The 20,097-nt window shown below is 41.9% G+C and overlaps 1 protein-coding gene across 3 annotated transcripts in view; it reads right to left on the reverse strand.

Moving 5' to 3' along the window:
- LOC140370139 (protein unc-79 homolog) overlaps positions 1-20,097 on the reverse strand; it is a 56,064-nt gene that overhangs the window by 16,893 nt on the left and 19,074 nt on the right. For 2 of the 3 annotated variants that reach the window (XM_072457125.1, XM_072457126.1), the window contains exons 13-31: positions 18,717-18,888; positions 18,045-18,275; positions 17,360-17,550; positions 14,991-15,114; positions 13,718-13,855; positions 11,328-11,543; positions 10,155-10,382; positions 9,043-9,190; positions 8,884-8,963; positions 8,072-8,220; positions 7,820-7,977; positions 7,035-7,216; positions 5,667-5,868; positions 4,289-4,486; positions 4,031-4,096; positions 1,639-1,928; positions 742-924; positions 405-567; positions 192-341 (exon numbers count right to left, since the gene is read on the reverse strand). In XM_072457125.1, coding sequence (XP_072313226.1) covers positions 192-341; positions 405-567; positions 742-924; positions 1,639-1,928; positions 4,031-4,096; positions 4,289-4,486; positions 5,667-5,868; positions 7,035-7,216; positions 7,820-7,977; positions 8,072-8,220; positions 8,884-8,963; positions 9,043-9,190; positions 10,155-10,382; positions 11,328-11,543; positions 13,718-13,855; positions 14,991-15,114; positions 17,360-17,550; positions 18,045-18,275; positions 18,717-18,888 — 3,269 coding nt within the window. The remainder of the gene's footprint in view (positions 1-191; positions 342-404; positions 568-741; positions 925-1,638; positions 1,929-4,030; positions 4,097-4,288; positions 4,487-5,666; positions 5,869-7,034; positions 7,217-7,819; positions 7,978-8,071; positions 8,221-8,883; positions 8,964-9,042; positions 9,191-10,154; positions 10,383-11,327; positions 11,544-13,717; positions 13,856-14,990; positions 15,115-17,359; positions 17,551-18,044; positions 18,276-18,716; positions 18,889-20,097) is intronic. The other variant, XM_072457124.1, reaches the window with a different exon arrangement.

The raw sequence follows: 20,097 nt of genomic DNA on the forward strand, positions 1-20,097 counted from the left end.
GTGTGCAATTCTAGAATCTCCTTTCTGATTAATTAGATCTCAGTATTGTTAAAAATAAATACAAAAAAATGTGCATTTCAATTGATGTAACTGTACTGTATTGAAAGTCAAATTTTTATGAAGAGCTCTTGTCACTGTTAGGGCGATAGCTAAACCTTACAAACACCCAACGTTGACAGTCTGTTGCTTACTTCTCTTGGCATTCAGCTCGACTGGCTGGTACTTCACGGACTTGTTGCCTCCGATCCTCTTGAGACGAGCAAAGAAGGTCTGTGACTCCTTGTTTGCGGCACCAGTCGGCGTGTCATGGACATCTGACTCATCGAAAACACTGTCCTCCTCTGAGAAGCAAAAAGAGTCAACAATGTGTCTAGAACTGGGCTGACATCGAAGTAGCGTTTTACCCTTTTCCTTCTCGCTGTAGCGGCTCATGTTGGAGTTGTCGCTGTACAGGGGCCCGGTGGTGGCGTGGGGCCGGCAGCTGTGGTACTGGGCGTTCAGCGTGTTGATGGTGATGTGAATGAGGTGGAGCACCACTTTACTGCCATCCATGTCTCGGTAAGGATACTGGAAAAAACATCCATATTTTGGTGGAGTAAGTGGAGTGTTCAATGGATTATTAACACCAAGGTTGGATATTTACGTTATTTAGGGCTGAGCAATTGACAATGAATCCCTATGTGCCTCGGTTTCAGTCAGAGAAATACTTGAGCACAATTTGATCGGATGAAAACACAATACCTTGTAAAGGATGACGAGTAGAGCTTTGAGCCACATCTGCCGGATGTGTGGCTTCAGAGCCCACAGAGAACAGCGGGGCGGCTGCTGGAAGTAGTGTCTGAGCTGAGGACATGTGCAGTACTTCAACACCTGCACCACTAGGGGGAGCAGCTGCTTCCCCAGGCCTATGTTGTAGTCTAACACCTGAGGGAAAAGGACAAAGAACATCATTGTAGCTTTGGGATCGCAACTAGAATTTCATTTTTTGTCCCAGGTCCCTCTTGAAAGAGGTCTCGATCTGAATGAGTTCTTACCTAGCTAAATAAAGCTTAATACAAAATAAAAAAAATAAAAAAAATAGTTTTATAAAAAATAAAACTAGTATCAAAACAATATACTCATTAGAACAAGTACTAAAAAACATTGCATAAACAGGACATAATGTGACCTTTCCTGAACAGCTTTAGAATGATGCTGTGGTACAAGACCACATAGTAACAGAGAAAAAAGAGTATTTTGTCTTCAATAAAATATATGTTTTAAATTATTGTGTATTATTGTGGTATCAAAATCTATATAGAGTATAGAGTAACTCAATGTTTGAATTATGACACTAATAGATTAGATAGATATTCATTATGTCAAACATGATTTTAGTTTTTTGTCAATTTTACAATTAACAACATCAATTTGTTTGTGAAAGTTTCTATTCACTTTCATTCACAGTTAAAACACCAAAAGATTGCCATACCTTAATTGTGGGAAAACGTATTTACTTTTTTATGACAATGTGCTATTTTTATGTATTATTTTGACAGTGTCGTGTAAAACTTTTTTAATGTAACTATTATATTATGACACCTAATACCTGCTGATTCCTGACATGCCTAATGAGTACATTGTTTTACTGCCATGTACCTGTGCAATGCCTGCGATGAAAGCGTTGAAGCAGGTGGACGTGCGCATCTTCTGCGGCGCGATCATAAAGCAGCCCTCCTGCTGGTCGTACCCCAGCAGCACGTACAGGTGGCGCTTTACTGTGTTGAAGGCTTTGGCACTGCCCAGGTCGGCCTCAGCGCTGCTCTGGTCCTTAGCCATGAACTTCATGAGCACCATGATGAGCTGGTGCACCGTCTGGTGGTCGATCCCCGCGTCCTCCGGGAGCAGGTCTTTGATGATGCTGTCGTCTTCAGGAGACGGAGTCTGGCCTGGAAAAGCAGCTCACGTGTCAAGGTTAAACTGTCAGTGGAAGTACTGAACAAAAGCATGGAGAAAGAGAGAGCAAGACCTCCTGCTGGTGCCAGAGTCAGGACTAAACATGGACCGGCCTCCTGCTGGTGCCAGAGTCAGGACTAAACATGGACCGGCCTCCTGCTGGTGCCAGAGTCAGGACTAAACATGGACCGGCCTCCTGCTGGTGCCAGAGTCAGGACTAAACATGGACTGGCCTCCTGCTGGTGCCAGAGTCAGGACTAAACATGGACCGGCCTCCTGCTGGTGCCAGAGTCAGGACTAAACATGGACCGGCCTCCTGCTGGTGCCAGAGTCAGGACTAAACATGGACCGGCCTCCTGCTGGTGCTAGAGTCAGAACTAAACATGGACCGGCCTCCTGCTGGTGCCAGAGTCAGGACTAAACATGGACCGGCCTCCTGCTGGTGCCCAGAGTCAGGACTAAACATGGACCGGCCTCCTGCTGGTGCCAGAGTCAGGACTAAACATGGACCGGCCTCCTGCTGGTGCCCAGAGTCAGGACTAAACATGGACCGGCCTCCTGCTGGTGCCCAGTCAGGACTAAACATGGACCGGCCTCCTGCTGGTGCCAGAGTCAGGACTAAACATGGACCGGCCTCCTGCTGGTGCCAGAGTCAGGAATAAACATGGACCGGCCTCCTGCTGGTGCCCAGAGTCAGGACTAAACATGGACCGGCCTCCTGCTGGTGCCAGAGTCAGGGCTAAACATGGACCGGCCTCCTGCTGGTGCCAGAGTCAGGACTAAACATGGACCGGCCTCCTGCTGGTGCCAGAGTCAGGACTAAACATGGACCGGCCTCCTGCTGGTGTCAGAGTCAGGACTAAACATGGACCGGCCTCCTGCTGGTGCCCAGAGTCAGGACTAAACATGGACCGGCCTCCTGCTGGTGCCAGAGTCAGGACTAAACATGGACCGGCCTCCTGCTGGTGCCCAGAGTCAGGACTAAACATGGACCGGCCTCCTGCTGGTGCCAGAGTCAGGACTAAACATGGACCGGCCTCCTGCTGGTGCCAGAGTCAGGACTAAACATGGACCGGCCTCCTGCTGGTGCTAGAGTCAGAACTAAACATGGACCGGCCTCCTGCTGGTGCCCAGAGTCAGGACTAAACATGGACCGGCCTCCTGCTGGTGCCAGAGTCAGGACTAAACATGGACCGGCCTCCTGCTGGTGCCCAGAGTCAGGACTAAACATGGACCGGCCTCCTGCTGGTGCCAGAGTCAGGACTAAACATGGACCGGCCTCCTGCTGGTGCCAGAGTCAGGACTAAACATGGACCGGCCTCCTGCTGGTGCTAGAGTCAGAACTAAACATGGACCGGCCTCCTGCTGGTGCCAGAGTCAGGACTAAACATGGACCGGCCTCCTGCTGGTGCCAGTCAGGACTAAACAATCTGCGTTTCAGTTTTATGCAGTTTTAAGTTTTATTACAGTCTTCCTGAAGATGTGAGACAGGTTCTACTCTGACAAAGTTCAAATCTAAGATAAAAACAGTTTTGTTTAGCTGGTCATGTGACTGAAAGTATTTTACATGCACTCTTCTCTTTCATGTCTTAAACTGTTTTGTGATTTCTGTCATGGCTCTGTGATTTTAATGCATTTTCCCTGTTGCGTGAAGCACTTTGAATTGCTTTGTGTGCGAATTGTGCTCCAAAAATAGAAAGAGAGACAGAGACAGAGAGAGAGACAGAAAGAGAGACAGAAAGAGAGAGTACTGAACATAAGCACGGAGAGAGAGAGAGCAGTGCTTCTCACAATGTGCAGTCTGCGGACCATATGTCGTACATGGTTCTCATCATCATTTTGGTAATAGTAAAGAACAATTTCATTCTTGGTTTGTAATAATAATTGGTTATTGGAGAATCACTACTACTGAGAGAATCCCCTGAACCTTCTCTCTTCTGACACAGAGGTAGAAGATTTGTGTAGATGCAGGTTCATAACTAGATAATTCACTCAATACATAAAGAATCAGTGGTGTTTTTTCCTCCTTCTCAAACTGTATCCTGGGGCTGGATCTATTTGCTTGTAACACACCTTGTATTCCTGTGTTATTTACCTGGCAGGACATCTATCATATCTCCCAGAGTTGGAGCAGAGTGTTCTTGCCTCGTAAGTCCTAGAGCTAAAACCATATGAAGAATCACATTTAGAATATGTGGAGATGGAGACATATCTAAATGTTGATTTAAGAGAAAACAAATGAGGGATGACACATGTGTTTTAATGGAGAAACAACGCTAAATGGCCATGAATAACTATTTATGAATGACAGTGTGGTTTAAATGAGCAGCTGTAGAAGTGGAAGTGCACTCACGGATCCTGTTGCCCAGAGTCTCGGGCAGAGAAAACGCCCGCTTGGACTCTGCCGTGGCGTCCGTCTGTGGCGTTCCCTTCACGCTGTCTCGCAGTGAGCGCATCCCCTCCTGGCGATTGCGGGCAAAGCGAGCCCTCTTGATCTTCCACATGGCCGCGTCGCTCAGGTTGGCCACGTTGGTGCGGACGGCGGTGATGGCTGTCGAAAGCAAGGGAAATGACTCAGTAACACATAGTCAGTTTATACTTTTAGATCAGGCATGTCCAAACTAGGGCCCGGGGGCCAAATGCAGCCCTCCAGCTTCCTGCTATGTTGGCCCAAACACCATTACTGTAATATTGGGAAAATTCTGGCATATTGATGTTATACCAACCAAATATTAATGTTCTAGGTCTAGTTAAAGGTGTGTAGGCTCATCGCAATTATGTCAAATTCAAAATTTCGAATGATTCACTTTGTCATTCAACAAATTGGACATTGTCAAGTTGTTTGTGGCCCTCTGCCCCGTTTAAGTTTCAAAATGCGGCCCTTGGTGAAAAAAGTTTGGACACCCCTGTTTTAGATGGATGATTCATTGTGGGTCTGAAGGTTGTGCCAGTGTGTTTGAATAATTCCACCACTGTAGGGAACAAATAATAAGTTCACACAAAGAAGATGTTGAACTGTGGACTCGACTATGTCCTCAGAATGTTCAGAAGTTCAGAATGAAGGCAAAATGACCATAAAACATTTTTAAATGATTAATTGACATTAGATATACATAGTAAGAATTAAGTATTAACTATAACAAAAACACAAGCAAATTGTATGAATACCCCGTGACTTATTCATTGTTCATTGTTTTATGTTGCACCGAATCACCAAGACAAGTTCCTGTGTCTGATTCTGTTTTTGAAATGTTAGTTTGCTTCTAAAAATATTTTACCCCCTTGTCTCAAAATGTTAGTAATTCTTTAAATGCAATTATAGGGTTTTGCCTTGTGTGTGTTATAATAATCAATTAAGTAATTATTGTAACATACATTTGTTCATGTTTTCTAGCTGAGTGGTTTTCATTTGCTAAAGCATCTTAATGTTTTACCCTTTGTGATATTCTGATGTGAATCCCAGTTTCCCCATTGAGATCACATTATGTTCCACTTCACTTTTGCCTCAAATCCACAATTTAGAATCTATTTGTTTCCAGAAAAGTTGTGTGACAATGTGTTGGATAATGTGTAATAACAGAGCTCTCAACTCTCATGAACCAGGTCAAAACATCTGCATTCAAACCACCATCAGACTCTTAACGATCCAATGGTAAGTTGAGAATGTTCTGACACTGTCTGAACCTGTTGTTCCTGACACAATGGCGCTGTAATGGCAGAGGCAGACTCACTGGTGGGGAAGGGGAACTCCTTGTTGCAGTCTAAGTGTAGCTGTGCCTCCAGAGACAGTGTTTCGAAGCGATTGACAAAGAACTCCCAGCTCAGAGCTGGAATGTCTTTTTTGAGGAAGTGCAGCAGCAGCAGCTTGCTCAGGATGATGGGCCGATCTCTCACAACTGTGTCGAACTGGAAATCCATACACAGGCACAAGCCCTGAAGAGAAACAGACCAAAGGTGTTGTAGTGACAATACTGGGTGTCCTTTTCTCTAATTCAGCACATGACCAAATATTCAAATCCCACTTGCCTGATTGGTCCTGGTTTGATTCCAGATTAGTCTTGAATTAGACTTGGTTTGGTCCAGTGCTAGTCCTGGTTTTGTCCTGGTCTTGTACATGTTTAGACCTGGGTTAAACACTAGTCTAATCCCAATGTTGACCTGGAAGACTAAACTATTGCTTTATCTTGTGTGTTTGAGATTTATTTTTGAATTACAGAGTTATTCTGACTAAAGTCTGATGCACACTACAGAATTTTAGAGACCTAAATGATTTATTAATGTGAGCCAAGGTGCAGAAGACAGACACGGGGAGAATTGTGTAACATTTTACATGCAGCAGCTTCACCGATGTCTATAATGTGCATAATGTGACACACGTGAGCATCTACTTTCACATTAGTCTCACTCTGTATTTTTAAAGAATGTTTCAAACTGGTAAATATGGTGCACGGTGGCAAAGGCGGTTAGCGCTCTTGCCTTCCAAGAAGGAGATCGTGGGGTCTATTCCCGGACCAGACCAACATCACATGATCTCTCTGGGTGGAGTCTGCATGTTCTCCCCGTGTTACCGTGGGTTCTCTCCGGGTTCTCCGGCTCCTCCCACCGTCCAAAGACATGCATGTGTTAGGCAAAATTGGTGACTCTAAATTGGCCCTAGTGAATGAATGTGAGAGTGAACTGTCTGTAATGTCTATGTCTCTGTGTCGGCCCTGCGACAAGTTGGCCACTGTCCAGGGTGTACCCCGCCTAAGGCCCGAAGTCACTGGGATAGGCTCCAGTCACCCGCGACCCCGAAAGGGAACAAGCGGTAGAAAATGGATGGATGGATGGTTTCAAACTGGATTGATGCGATTTTTTGTGGATTTTTCATGAATTTGCCAAGAAATGGACAAGAACTCTAAAGTTTAGGTTCTAAACTTTATAGCTTTAGCAGAGGTGAGTAGTGACTTCCCTTGTGGCTCAGTAAGACCTCCTCAGCCTCTCCATCTCCTCTTCTTGACCATCACCTTTGCGTTGGCTTTTTGGACCACTATTTTCCCTTCTATTGCCTTTAACCTAAAATAAACGACACAAATCTGATCATATCTGCAGTATTTCACCTGTAGCGCGGGCCTCTTGATGGTGTCCAGGAGGAGCCGAGCCCGCGTGGCCACAGATGGGTTGACGTCCTCCACAGAAGCCAGGAAACAGCAGAAGGCGTGGGCCAGAGAATACTTGAGCAGGTGGTTCTTTGTGACCGCGCCAATGTCCAGGAAGCGACACAGCACTGCCACCTTCTCCGCTGGAAGCATTAAGCACAGGCAAAGCCATTATGGACTGTATCACTGACAATAAAACACTAAATACCAAGACATTTGTCACAGCAATCGTGGCTGCCAGATTTAGAACTGAAAGGTCAAATATGAGAGTTAATTATAGAGTTCTAGTATCTTATTTTAGCATCATCTTTCTGGTGCTTCTTTAAATAGAATGATACGTTTGGGCTTGAAATAGCACCGCAACATATGTACAAAATAGAAGTGATCACTCTTTGTATCTAATTTTAGATGACAAATCATTAAATATCAAAGCTTTTTGCACATAATAGATGTTTAGTATTGCATGTGTTGGCCACTAGGTGTCAGTGCAGGAGTTTAGTTTGTTTGCTGTGCTAGAAAATCCAAACAGTAATTGAGTTTACCAGAATTTGCTGCACAAATAAAGTGGAAAACGGTGTGTAAAAGTTAGAGATTTGAGTCAAAATATTAGTGATTGGTCATAATCCTGTTATTGGAACGCATTTAACAAACTGGTATGAATCATTACGAACAGACATTACACAGTACAAGAGAAATGGTGATAAATGTAATTAATGCAAGTGTGTGTGTATTCTGTATTTCTTTACCTGCTTCAAATCTTATCTTCCAGTCTTTGTGGTTGAAATTGGTGTTGATGAGCTTCCAGAAGATGTCCGTGCCATGGGACAGGGAGAGGGCGTGCAGGAGCTGAGGCACAGCCAGAGACGCCAGCTGACAGAACTCCGACTTCAACATGGACCACAGGCTAAAGCGAAGAGCAGCATACTTTTAAACATATACTACAAGAATATACTGTTCTTGTAACTGTTAAAGAGGGATATCAGGCGGTTGGTACAGACCAGGGGATGAGCATCTTCTCCTGAATATACGCCAAAAACTGAGGGTGATCCTTCCGAGCCAGGTACAGGCACTCTCCATGGAGGCACAAGATCTTCAGGCAGTTCAGCATGTTGAACAAAATGTCCGGCTCCTCAAATTTGGACATTTCCTAAGCACATTAGATGGGACAAAGATAACAGCTTTTAACCATGTTATAACAGTGTTTTCCATTATCATAGTGATCCTGCAATGTCCTGTTTTTTCCTCCAACTGAGGCTCGAGGACTCAAAACATTCTTGTTTTTACCTACCCCCTATGAAAATGTAAGACTGAGTGATGCATGTTGGGTTCTAAATTGTCACAAAAAAGCATGTAAAGCACAAATCACTCTTGATACAGTAAAATGTAACAAGGCAACACTTCAGTTCTGCAGTTTTGAACAGCAAGTCAATAGACCTGCTTTTTAGATCAATATTGTGTTTTACAGTGAACAAAAGGATAAACGATTATTTACTTATTTACTTATAGTTCAATACTAAAAAGAAGCATATGTCTCCAGCCTAAAACCTTCTTGTAAAAGAGGCAAATAAATGTGGTATTTTATGTTATCAGGTACAATTTATATTTTTACAGAAAATTAACATTTCACTAAACATTTATTTATTTGGTGTATATAATATGACTTTTTAAAATGCTCCATTGTTCTTTTATGCCCATTTAACTCAATGTCTTTTTAAAAAGTCACATAGGAACTGAGACTGGGGCGGCTTAGAAAACACGTTGATAATTTACCGATATTTGACTGATCAGTATTTCCAATCACATAAAATACCTGCAGGACAGTGTAAATAAGCTTCAAGGACACTGGGAGTTGCTGGTAGCAGAACTTCACATCCGAGTTGTTTCTCATTGCTAAAAAACAGAACAATCAGATTAAAAATACTTATAATTGTATGTGCATATGTATATTAGTGGTAGCAGTCATGGGTACGTGGATTATCAGGAGACTGGTTGCTTGGGTTGTCGGCGTTGGTGCTGCTGGGGTTGTCTCCCTCCACACTCTCCTCGGTGTCTGCTCCCAGGGAGAACTCGGCTGAATGAGGCAGGATCAAGGTCTCCTCCAGATTGTCTGTGGGCTCCTGGAATCAAACAGACAATTACCAATAATGTGTGTCTTTTACACAGCGGAATGGTCTGTGTTTGCAAAGAAGATAGAAATATGTGCAGGCTCAATGAGGGGAAAAATTCAATATGATTCCAATCGATATATGCGCACAATTATTCATGTACTCACCAAAAGTTACTTGTAGAGGAAGTATAGACTTATATATAATCATTAGTAGTGTTTTGTGTCAGATGGACAATTTAACATAACATTAATTTAACAACACAAGTGTGTCCGTGGCCAGGCCGAGGCAGAAGTTTATGTCTTTTGTGCCTAACTTTCTTATCAAAACCAAAACAACACGTCACTGGACATTCAAATCATACTAAAACAAAATATACAGAGTGATTTGTTTTTGTGGGGCAGAACAAACTTGTTGTTTTTACAGATTTATATCAGTTTGGTCACTGTGTTCATCTCCCCGAGGTTCTCACATGGGCCAGCTCTATCAAAACAAGCATGGTTATGAGGGGAAAAGAAATATCACAGGGGACAGAAAAACACAGCAGATTTTGCAGAATTAATGAGCACTAAACTCTATTAATCTGAGATGAGAGTTTAATTGTATTCTAAAGGACAGATGACCAATGAGCTTTGTTTCATATGCATCATTGAAATAATCTGATTGCACAGTTCTCTTTGAGTTTGACTCGTGGCGCGTCAGAAGCAGTGACCAGACTCACCCATATCACACAGAACAGAATGTCATTTTACAGAATTAAGATTGTTTTTCCGATTACACCGTTTTAGTACAAAAATATCGTCAATAATTGCACATCACTAACAAACTGTTTATTTTCCTCTTTATTTTAGATACAATGTGAAAATAATCTATGCTGCAATCTTTTTTTGTAGTGTGACCAGGGTCATTTTGAAAGGCTACATTTCCCTGGTTAATGTTTTGTACTTGATGCAGTCACATCGGCGCTGAGCCTCACCACAAGGCGTATCTCCTCTCGGGGGGTCAGCCTCTCCAGGAGCTCACATCCCAGCTGGTAACACAGGATGCTGGATTGGCACAGGCTGCACTCCAGGGCCTTCTCATCCTTTTGGCAGGTGTGGGAGCCGCCCCACGGGGCCTGGAAGACGTTGTTGATGATGCCTACGATATCCTTCCCCAGGCTGCTGTCTAGACCCAGCATCACACCATCGTCCTGGAGCTCCATCTGGGACAGCGGGGGACACGGGCATAACAAGTGGGGCCACAGAAAATAGAACACAGCACGCAGAGCTCCAAATCCCTCCTCTGCACAGGGTAGAATAATGTCAGGCTAAAGTATGATGTCAAACTGTTAGCCTTACGTCAAACACCAACATTATAATAATATGTTTTAGGGCTGAAGTGAATAGATTAATAATATATATAAAGTAATAGTAATAATTAATACATTGTTTTTGAACCATACACAAAATCTAGGCTAAAAAAGTATTTATTCAGACTGTCTTTTAACACTGTAATGTAATGACACTTTATTTTTGTTTGTTTTTATTTAGTTCTGTATTTTGTATTGCCTTGATTTTATTGTGAATCACTTTGGTCACTTTAAGTGTTGTAAAGGGCTCTATAAATAAAGGTTGATTGATTGATTGATTGATTGATTGATTGATACACAGATTTGTGCCTAGAGAGGTTTTATGACCGCAAAATGACGCGAAATGTATGTTTTTTATGAACAACCAATTTTGCTGTAACTATAGGATTTACTGTATGAAGATATTCTCTCTTTAGCTTCATCTTGATCAAATGTATTAAAAATTTCTTATTCAGTGTCCTTTTTCCAATCATCTAATCCATTACTGTAATACTCTCCAAATAAATTGAAATAATCGTTAGTTGCAGCCATATTTTGGGGTTTGTTTACCAATATCCACATTCGAAAAACAACATTTTGAGAAATTACGTTAAAACATTTACATCTTTAATTAACAATGTGCTGTGATTGTAATAAAGAAAATAGAAATATAGTTTAAGTCATGCTTGGTCTTGACTTTAGTTTTTTATTTGACAATTTGAAGAAAATCTGAACATTCATTAATTGTGTCTCCCCAAACCTCCACACATCTCAGTCCTACGTCACACCGTTCCGAAGCAGAAACACACAAAATCCCACCTGCTTCAAGACGAGGTCGAACATGAGGATGAAGCAGCCCAGGTTCATGTCGTCGTCGTCACAGTCCAGATCCAGGGCGCAGTTTGCCGTGGCGTGACCCAGGTTTTTGAACGGGCTACAGCGCAGGGGGCTCCGAAAAGGGCTCCGGAACGGGCTGGGGAATGGGCTCAGGGTGTTGTGTTGCCCGCGGCGACCTGGATCGGACACCACACTCACCTGCAGAAAATATATATATATAAAAAACCTTGTTCTCTCGAAACATTTCTCTTGAGGGCAGGAGTTGACATCGCTCTGTGTTTAAGGCACTGTGTAGAAATGACTCAAACATTGACCTAATCGTTCTAAAGTCTGATATATTTCCCTGCTATAATTTTGTAGCTTAAAGTCTGCACCTGATTTTGACTGTCTTAAAAACATGAAAAACAGAACTAGTTCATTTTAACTTTTCCGAACGCATTCCTGTTATTCTAATTATTCACAGCGATGAGTTTATTTGATTGGATTATTTATCATTTTATTTATTAAATCGCTTTTCACAACTTCCAAAGGCCGTCACGATAATACTACTAACAAAGGGCATGCTAGCAGCGCACTTCCAGGTTCTCGGACGACAAAACGCTTTATAATTTGATGCAAGCAGCACACAGCGGCCTCATTTTGACCCCAAGAGCAGCTTTTTTTTATGATTTTTCCCTGATTTTGCTCAATTGCACGGGAAAAATCAAGTAATTCCGACAATTGAAAGTCAAATCAACTGTCAAGTCTGTAGATTGAATAATGCCACCTCTTTTAGAAAAAATATTATGATAAAAGGTTAACCGTCTATCTTAACGTCTAATATTAACGAGCACTGTCATTTCCTCTTGTCACTGTGTCTGATTCAGGTTCATTGAAGTGTGGAAGTTTGGACTTTGTACCAGTCCTGTCCTATTCTGTAGCCACAGCTGCCCCAGGGACGCAAGTGTGGCTGCTAATCAACACCATCGGCCCCTCTGTCCAACACCAATCACGCTGGCAGCACTTTCTTAGTACATACACCAGATTTTATCCATCAATTAGACCAAAACGACCATAGAATTCTTAGCTTTCAGTCGCCTTTTAGACCTGTTAAAATGTTGTGACACCTGAACAAAACCTATTGAGAGCGTGTGCTGTTTTGGCACTTATCTCATCTTTACAAAGACAGGAGTGCACAGTCGCTTTATTTGCAGTGATAAAGCTACATCACAGTCAACCTCAATTAATCCCTTAAAAGAGCTATATTTAGACACTGCCAGTTACCATAGCAACTTACAGTACAGCCAAGTGAATTGTCAAAATAGAAGCCAAGTCAAGGAGAGAAATATGGCTGGGTTTCAGATGACGCGACATCATTAAACAGCCTGTTGTGCAAAATGACTCCATTTGCAGATTAAATAGTGTGTTTGGATTTATAATATAGACTGACAATGGATAATTGAAAAAATATCACATAAATGATCAGATATAGTACATTTTTAGATTTTCCTTTTATAAAAACGGTTTCTTACGTAAAGAATATAAAACTATAATCAATACTGGCCAGTGCCCTCTTCTAACAGTGTAAAATTATCCCTTTTTACAGCCTGAAAACAAGTTAGGAGAAAAATATGAGGGGATTCATTAAAGAGGCATTTTCCGTTTTTTAAAATGTAATAAAGTCAAATCTGTTTTGCCCCAGTATATATATTGATATATTGTAAATAAATATTGTAAAAGCAGCTCTTAAGGTCAAAATGAGACTGCTATGTGCTGTCTGCATCTAATTATATAGCTTTACCGTGACGGCAAAACTCGCTCTGACCTTAGATAGTTACAAAAAGTGCTTATAAACTCATAGCAGTGAATGATTTGTATACTCAGAAGGCAGTATACAAATCCCAAGGCGTGGATTGTGTGGCGGTGGGTGGAGTTTGGCGCAGGGCATCTTTAAAGCATGTGTTTGTGGCACGCCCCTTCTCTCTCTCAGCGCGCCACTCACCTGCTGCCAGCGGACACTGACCCTTTGTTATCTTATCCTTTTCTGTTCATCACCACACCACACTTACCACACCATCACATACTCCTAATCATTTACCTCTCTCATTGGAGGCTATATTTTCTGGAATTTATTGGCGCGGCTCAGAGCCGGGTTGTGACAGTGCTCGGAGTTAGTGGCATTCTTTGGGGTTTTGTTAACGCTGTTGTGCTCTGAATTTAGCTTTTTGTTCAATGTTTGTTTATGCAGATGGAGGCGTGGCTTGTTGAGAACCCCAATTTATGAGCAATTACTTTGGACCGATGCAACAAGTTCTGTTTTTCACATTCTTCAGACTAAAAATCAGCGTCTTTGACTCGGCTGAAGCCCTTTCATGACAGTGACTTTGGCTCACCCGGCGAGCGCCAGTGTTGCCAGACAGATCTGCACGTGCCTTCCTCTGATTGGCCAGCTCCTTCAAAGAGTTGACGCCGTCTGAGAACATCCCGATGAGGAGCTGAAGAGGGACCACAATATCTAGCTCTGATAACACCTACAGCAGAGACAAAGAGACATTTATAAAGCTTTTTGTTAAACTCCTTCCTACTTCTGGTGGTTGTATTTGTGTGCAGAATACTTATTATTTATTTATTCTATTAATTCCCGGTGACATCATTAGCTTGAAACAAACAATAGTAGTGATGCATAGTGAAAACAAACATGTATTCCTTAGACACAACTTATTTCATCCTTCATTAATGCTGTCTATTGTAGTTAATGTAGTTATGGAAATATGCAATAACCTCAAATATATATATGAGTATATTTCTTTCAGATATGATACTAAAAATGTAGATTGTATGTAATGTATGTAGCTGTAAGACAAGAAATGCAACTGGTGAAAACAAAAATAGATAAATCACAATGTTTAGCAAGTCTGAATTAATTATTAGAATAGCCAAAATATAAAATGAACAGGTCGACTGTTTCATCATCAGACAATTATTTCTATACCACATTGAGATTTTTAAACACATCTTTAACCAAATAAAAAGATGAAATATGGGGACTGAAGGCTACTGGATAAAGAATATTGTTATTATGACATTTTGATTTAATAATGCACTGTATTTGTTATAAAAGCTCTTTTCTCATGTGTTTTAGAGTCTGTTTAGTAATTATCTTTAAAGTTGACTCATCACAATTTGCAACTAATCATTAAATATATAAAAAAATATAAATAAACTAATGTAAACAACAGAAGCAAATATAAAAAGCCATTCTAAATTGATCGACACATTCGCTACATGAAGAATACACTAGGGATTGACACGTTATATTAAGATAAACTCTGTATTTTACTGACTTGCCTGACCAAAATGCTGCATCTAAAAGTATTGCCGGAATCTTTTTGATCAGAGCTACGACAGAAAACGTGATCAATGCGGCGTCGGAGGCAGACTGTGAGCACATATGAGCTGAAAGACAGAATCCCTCCTCCCCGTCTCCGTCAGCGACCCAGATCCATATTCACACGGCGAGACAAGCTGTTCCGTTCAGGCCCTGTGGACAGACGCGTGCGACAGGGGACAGACAGGGGACGTGTGTGTGTGTGTGTGTGTGTGTGTGTGTGTGTGTGTGTGCGTGCGTGCGTGCGTGCGTGTGTGTGTGTGTGTGGCAGAGCTTACATGCAGCCACAGAAGAGCCTGCTCCTGCACCGACGCTGGGTACCCCGAGAATCTGCAGCTGATGAAGCCAAACATCTCCTCCATGGAGAACGGCAGCGGGCACAGCTCAATGTCAAACATCTTACTGCAAGGAAGAAGATACAACGTGTTTAGATGTGACGTAGTATCTGTGGATTAATATAATAGGGAAGCAACTGACGATTGTTTAAGTAATGCATTAATCTTGTGCTTATTCTTTCAATGAATCGATAAGTTGTTTAGGTCGCACAAGGCCTGTGAATGTTGAAGTTTAACTAAATTAGAGCCATGGCAAAGCTAACAGGTTACAACTATTATTCCATTACTAAATTAGTTGACGATTATTTCAGCAATTGTGTATTTGAATTAATGAATGACCTTGTTTCAGCCCTAAAATGTAACACAAAACCCATTGACTCATTTCCAACAATTACTGAGATTGATTCACATACTACAAAAGTACTTCAGTGACTAAACCGCGACTGTACTGCGGAATACATCTAACAAACTGCAGTATCTCAATAATGAACTGCAACTTCAGTAGTTTATATTCAATCTCCACTTGACCATTGTTTAAAGATGTAGAGCAGTGGTCCCCCAACTTTCTGACTCGAGGGCCACATTGGGTTCTAAAATTTGGCCGAGGGGCCGGGCCAGGAAAATATGGTGTGTTTGTGTGAACTAATGAATTACTATAAATTACACGCAAGATTTGACCTGTAACTTGTAACAAAGCAACAAATGCAAGGCTCAATGTACAAATTGTTTTCCAAATGCATTAAATAATGATCAATTATCTACTGTCTTCTACTGTCCACAAGAGTCTTCTACTGTCCTCAAGAGTCTTCTACTGTCCACAAGAGTCTTCTACTGTCCACAAGAGTCTTCTACTGTCCTCAAGAGTCTTCTACTGTCCACAAGAGTCTTCTACTGTCCACAAGAGTCTTCTACTGTCCTCAAGAGTCTTCTACTGTCCACAAGAGTCTTCTACTGTCCTCAAGAGTCTTCTACTGTCCACAAGAGTCTTCTACTGTCCACAAGAGTCTTCTACTGTCCTCAAGAGTCTTCTACTGTCCACAAGAGTCTTCTTCTGTGTCAAACATTGGCCCCGGTGGCCGTTTGTGGTGAATTTTATTTTCTGCGCGCCACAGATTTTCTTGTGCTCGCACTAAGTGCGAGCAGTGCGCTAAGTGCGAGCAGTGCACTAAGTGCGAGCAGTGCGCTATGTGCGAGCAGTGCACTATGTGCGAGCAGGGCGCTAAGTGCAAGCAGTGCGCTATGTGCGAGCAGTGCACTATGTGCGAGCAGTGCACTAGTGCACTATGTGCGAGCAATGTGCGAGCAGTGCACTATGTGCGAGCAGTGCACTATGTGCGAGCAGTGCACTAGTGCACTACGTGCGAGCAGTGCACTATGTGCGTGCAGTGCACCAGTGCACTATGTGCGAGCAGCGCGCAGCTGCGCAGGCGCACAGCTTAGAGGGAACAGTGGCATCTCTTGGGGAAATGTGGGCATTACAGGTGAAAGGTAAAATGAACGGCCAGCCACAGTATCATGAGTTTGAATCCTGACTCAGACATTTGCTGCATGTCCTCCTTTCTCTCTCATCATTCCCCTTCCTTTCTTTCTCATTCCATCTACTGTTTTTTTTTTCCATTTTTAATATAACTTGGACAAGCTTGGCGGGCCGGATTGAAAGACCCAACGGGCCGGATGTGGCCCGCGGGCCGTAGTTTGGGGACCACTGATGTAGATAGACTGATATGATTTAATGGAGAAATATTATAATTATTTTCTAGTATTTTGTTATAAACTATAAAATATATTGATAGTAATTTTACATTTTGTCAATTGTAAACAGTAAAAATGATTTAAAATGGCTGATTATTAGAAATGACTTCCTGTTAAATGTCCTTCCTTTCTTCCTGTCATTTCACCAGTGAAATACCTTTTTCTTGGTTTTACTGTTGTAAAATGACACAACATTCCTGAATCTTTACATGCGTGATTTGGAGTTGATTTGAATTTTCTTGTTTTTTAAATAAACGCAAGTAAATATAGTGAAACAGGCGGGGATAGGGGGTAGGTGAAAACAGAAAAGTTTTGATAACTCAAGCCTCAGTTGCAGAAGGATACAGCATTAGCATCATGCATAATTCAATCAAAACACAAGCTGCTGATGAAACATGGCTAAAAGCTCTTGAAGGTTGCCTTTGCCCCTTGCACGTCCCCTTTAAAGTGTGACTGATGACGCAATCACATTCTTTTTGCATTGAAAGGTTTGTTGATTCTCTCTACTGCGAAAAGTGGCTTTTTCAGTTCTGCTTGTGTTGTTGCAGTGGAGAAAGTACCTGAGCACTTCCCGAAACTCTTTGAGCTGGTTGTCTGGCACCTCAGTGCGGATGGCCTCCAGCCACTCGGGCATGAAGCACTCCCACAGGGGCTGGCTGATGACATTATAAGGTATCAGACACAGGATCCTGTTCAGGCCCTCCTTCAGCTGAGTCACTGCGCTGCAGGACTTGTCCCAGTATCCTCCCACCTAAAGACAGATGGGAAACCAATCCAGTATTTAACACATGTTACTCCAAACAAAATGCCTTCTTTCATTATGAGAACAGCCTAATTCACAACATTCTTAACCACCCGTATTTAAAACAGGTTGGTACTTTTTGAATTTGATTTTAATTGTCATTTTACACATAATTGACCCTCTGTAATAACCGGGCCTGTCCCTATAAAACCAAATGTGCACAAAGTTGAATAAGTTAGGACAAACACACTACAATTAAATAATGTGTTCACTATAATTATGTGTTTCATGAGCTTTTGCTGTTATGCATGCCATTTTCAGAACTTTTGACCATTCAAAAGATGTATTTTTTTGCTTTATCTTTTTAAATTGCTTTATCTTTTTAAACATCCAAAAAAACCTTCAAAAAGTAGTGCTGTTATTGTGCCAGTTGTCAGGACAGTAAGCCCAGAGCGCGGTAAATCACAGTGAAGCTTCTCTCTTCTTCTCTCATCTCATCTTACCCGGGCAAACTCTGCTGGTTTGGGCAGCAAACACATGACCATGACGTCAAAGCGCACTTCACACACAGTCTTCAGCCACTTGGTGACAAACTGGGGCTTGAGCTTCTCCACCAGGCTGCCCACCTCGTCGTCCATCATGTAGGCAGTGGAGTGGAACCACTGGAACACCATACTGACCAGGCGGGCCAGGCTCTCCGTGGGGGTGTTCTCATTCGGGGTGCACAAGCTCACCTGGGAGAAGATAACAAGAGAATCCTTTGGCATTTGGATCAGTCAGACGTTTGACTAGACATTTTAATCCAGTTTGGGTATTTAAATTTGAGTTTTAGTCAAGACATAGTGAAATAATGCTTTTAAGTAGGGCAAAAATTATTATTACTATTAGCTGACAATTCAAACGATTATTTCTAGACTGTCGACATTTTAACCAAATAAAGGTTGAAATGTGGTGACTGAAGGCTAGAAATGTGTTAATCTATTTTTCATTTAGCATTTAGTTAATTTATGCTTGAAAAGATTTAGGTTATAAAAGGGGGAATGGCACCGTTTCATTTGGCGCATTGATCTCCACTTTTCTTTTCATTTTAATTTGCTTATAATAAATGCTAATACCTCAGGACAAAATATAACTTAATTGTTGACTGAATACATTTGAATGGGCGGATTACGCACCAGAAACCAAATGCCAAATTGACTGAGGAGGCGCTGGTCGTGCTGGTCGTCTTCTTTGTTGTCGTACTCGATGTTGTCCAGGGAGTGATGGGACGAGGACAGGCCCATTTGCCTTCGCCTGTTCATTTCAAACTCTCGCTGCTCCGCGTGGATCTCTGCCTCTTTCAGCAGACTGTGGAGGAACAGAAATGATGGAGAATGCATTAGAATAAACAGGTTCTTATATTCTTAACGGCCATTCAACATTGAGATCAAGGATGGTAAAGTGTCTATGGGAGAAAATGTAAGAAAGGCAGGTGTTTTGACCTGGTTTATGTGCAATATTTTGGTAGTAGTTGTGTCGGTTTGATGCCCCAAGAAATTTCCTGGGGCGGTTGTGATTAATTAAATATTATCTATATTAATAGTAGCAGACCTAGTATTATTATTGGGAGTATTAATAATAATATGTCATTATAAATAGCCCCTGGTATTGTTTTAAACAATATGCTTTTTCTTTCTTTCTTTTATTTTTTTTAAGGCCCAAAGTCACTGGGATAGGCTCCAGTCACCATGACCCCTAACGGGAACAAGCGGTAGAAAATGAATGAATGAATTAATTAATTAATATCTTTAATATTAATAAAAATGCTATTTAAAGGGTCTTTTTGATCATCTAACTCTACCGCCTAGGAATAAAATGAGTAACTTTGGTCAAGAGTTATAAATGCTTGGCCACTAATAAGCCTTTCCATGTGGTTGTGTGTTTGTTGGTCTTTTATTCCCAAACACATCCGCAGTACGAGTTTGGTTCAGAGTTTTGAATCAGAGCAGGTCCATTTCTCTGCTCACACAAACTCCTCCTCTCACTGTCCTTTAGTGTAGAGACTGACCAGGACCAGAGCACATGGAGCGCACTGACCACTGACGTCTAACATGAGACACACAGTCTGGACCGAGCCCCACTATTTTAACCCGTTTTGCTGCATCGTTTTTGTAAAACCTGCTCCTTGTGCAGGAGCCTCTGGTCACAGACAGAACAAGCTCTCACTGTAAACTTTAGAGGAGAGACAGAGGAGGCAGAGAGCACTAGTGACGTGATCTGTCGGGTCAGGAAATTCTCATTTCATTGCGGGGCGGGTTATAAAATACTGACCGCAGTATCTCATGTCCACGCTCCATGTGTCTTTGCATTTAGACGTGTCCAAATTCAGTTCTTCATTAGACTAATTTCTCTGTAAATATGAGTCGGACTGTAATAAAACACGTTGTATTTTGAAGCTTAACATACAGAGAACACAACTCTCTCATTTACACCTGTGAGAGAGTGAGGATGAGAAAGAACATGCATCATCCTACATGTTGTCAACCGTTTAGAGCTTTTATGTATGTTTTCAGACTG

The sequence above is a fragment of the Eucyclogobius newberryi genome, unplaced genomic scaffold (genome assembly GCF_026437365.1).
Source record: "Eucyclogobius newberryi isolate DKJ021-1_F unplaced genomic scaffold, fEucNew1.0.hap1 SCAF_21, whole genome shotgun sequence".
Classification (NCBI taxonomy): Eukaryota; Metazoa; Chordata; class Actinopteri; order Gobiiformes; family Gobiidae; genus Eucyclogobius; species Eucyclogobius newberryi.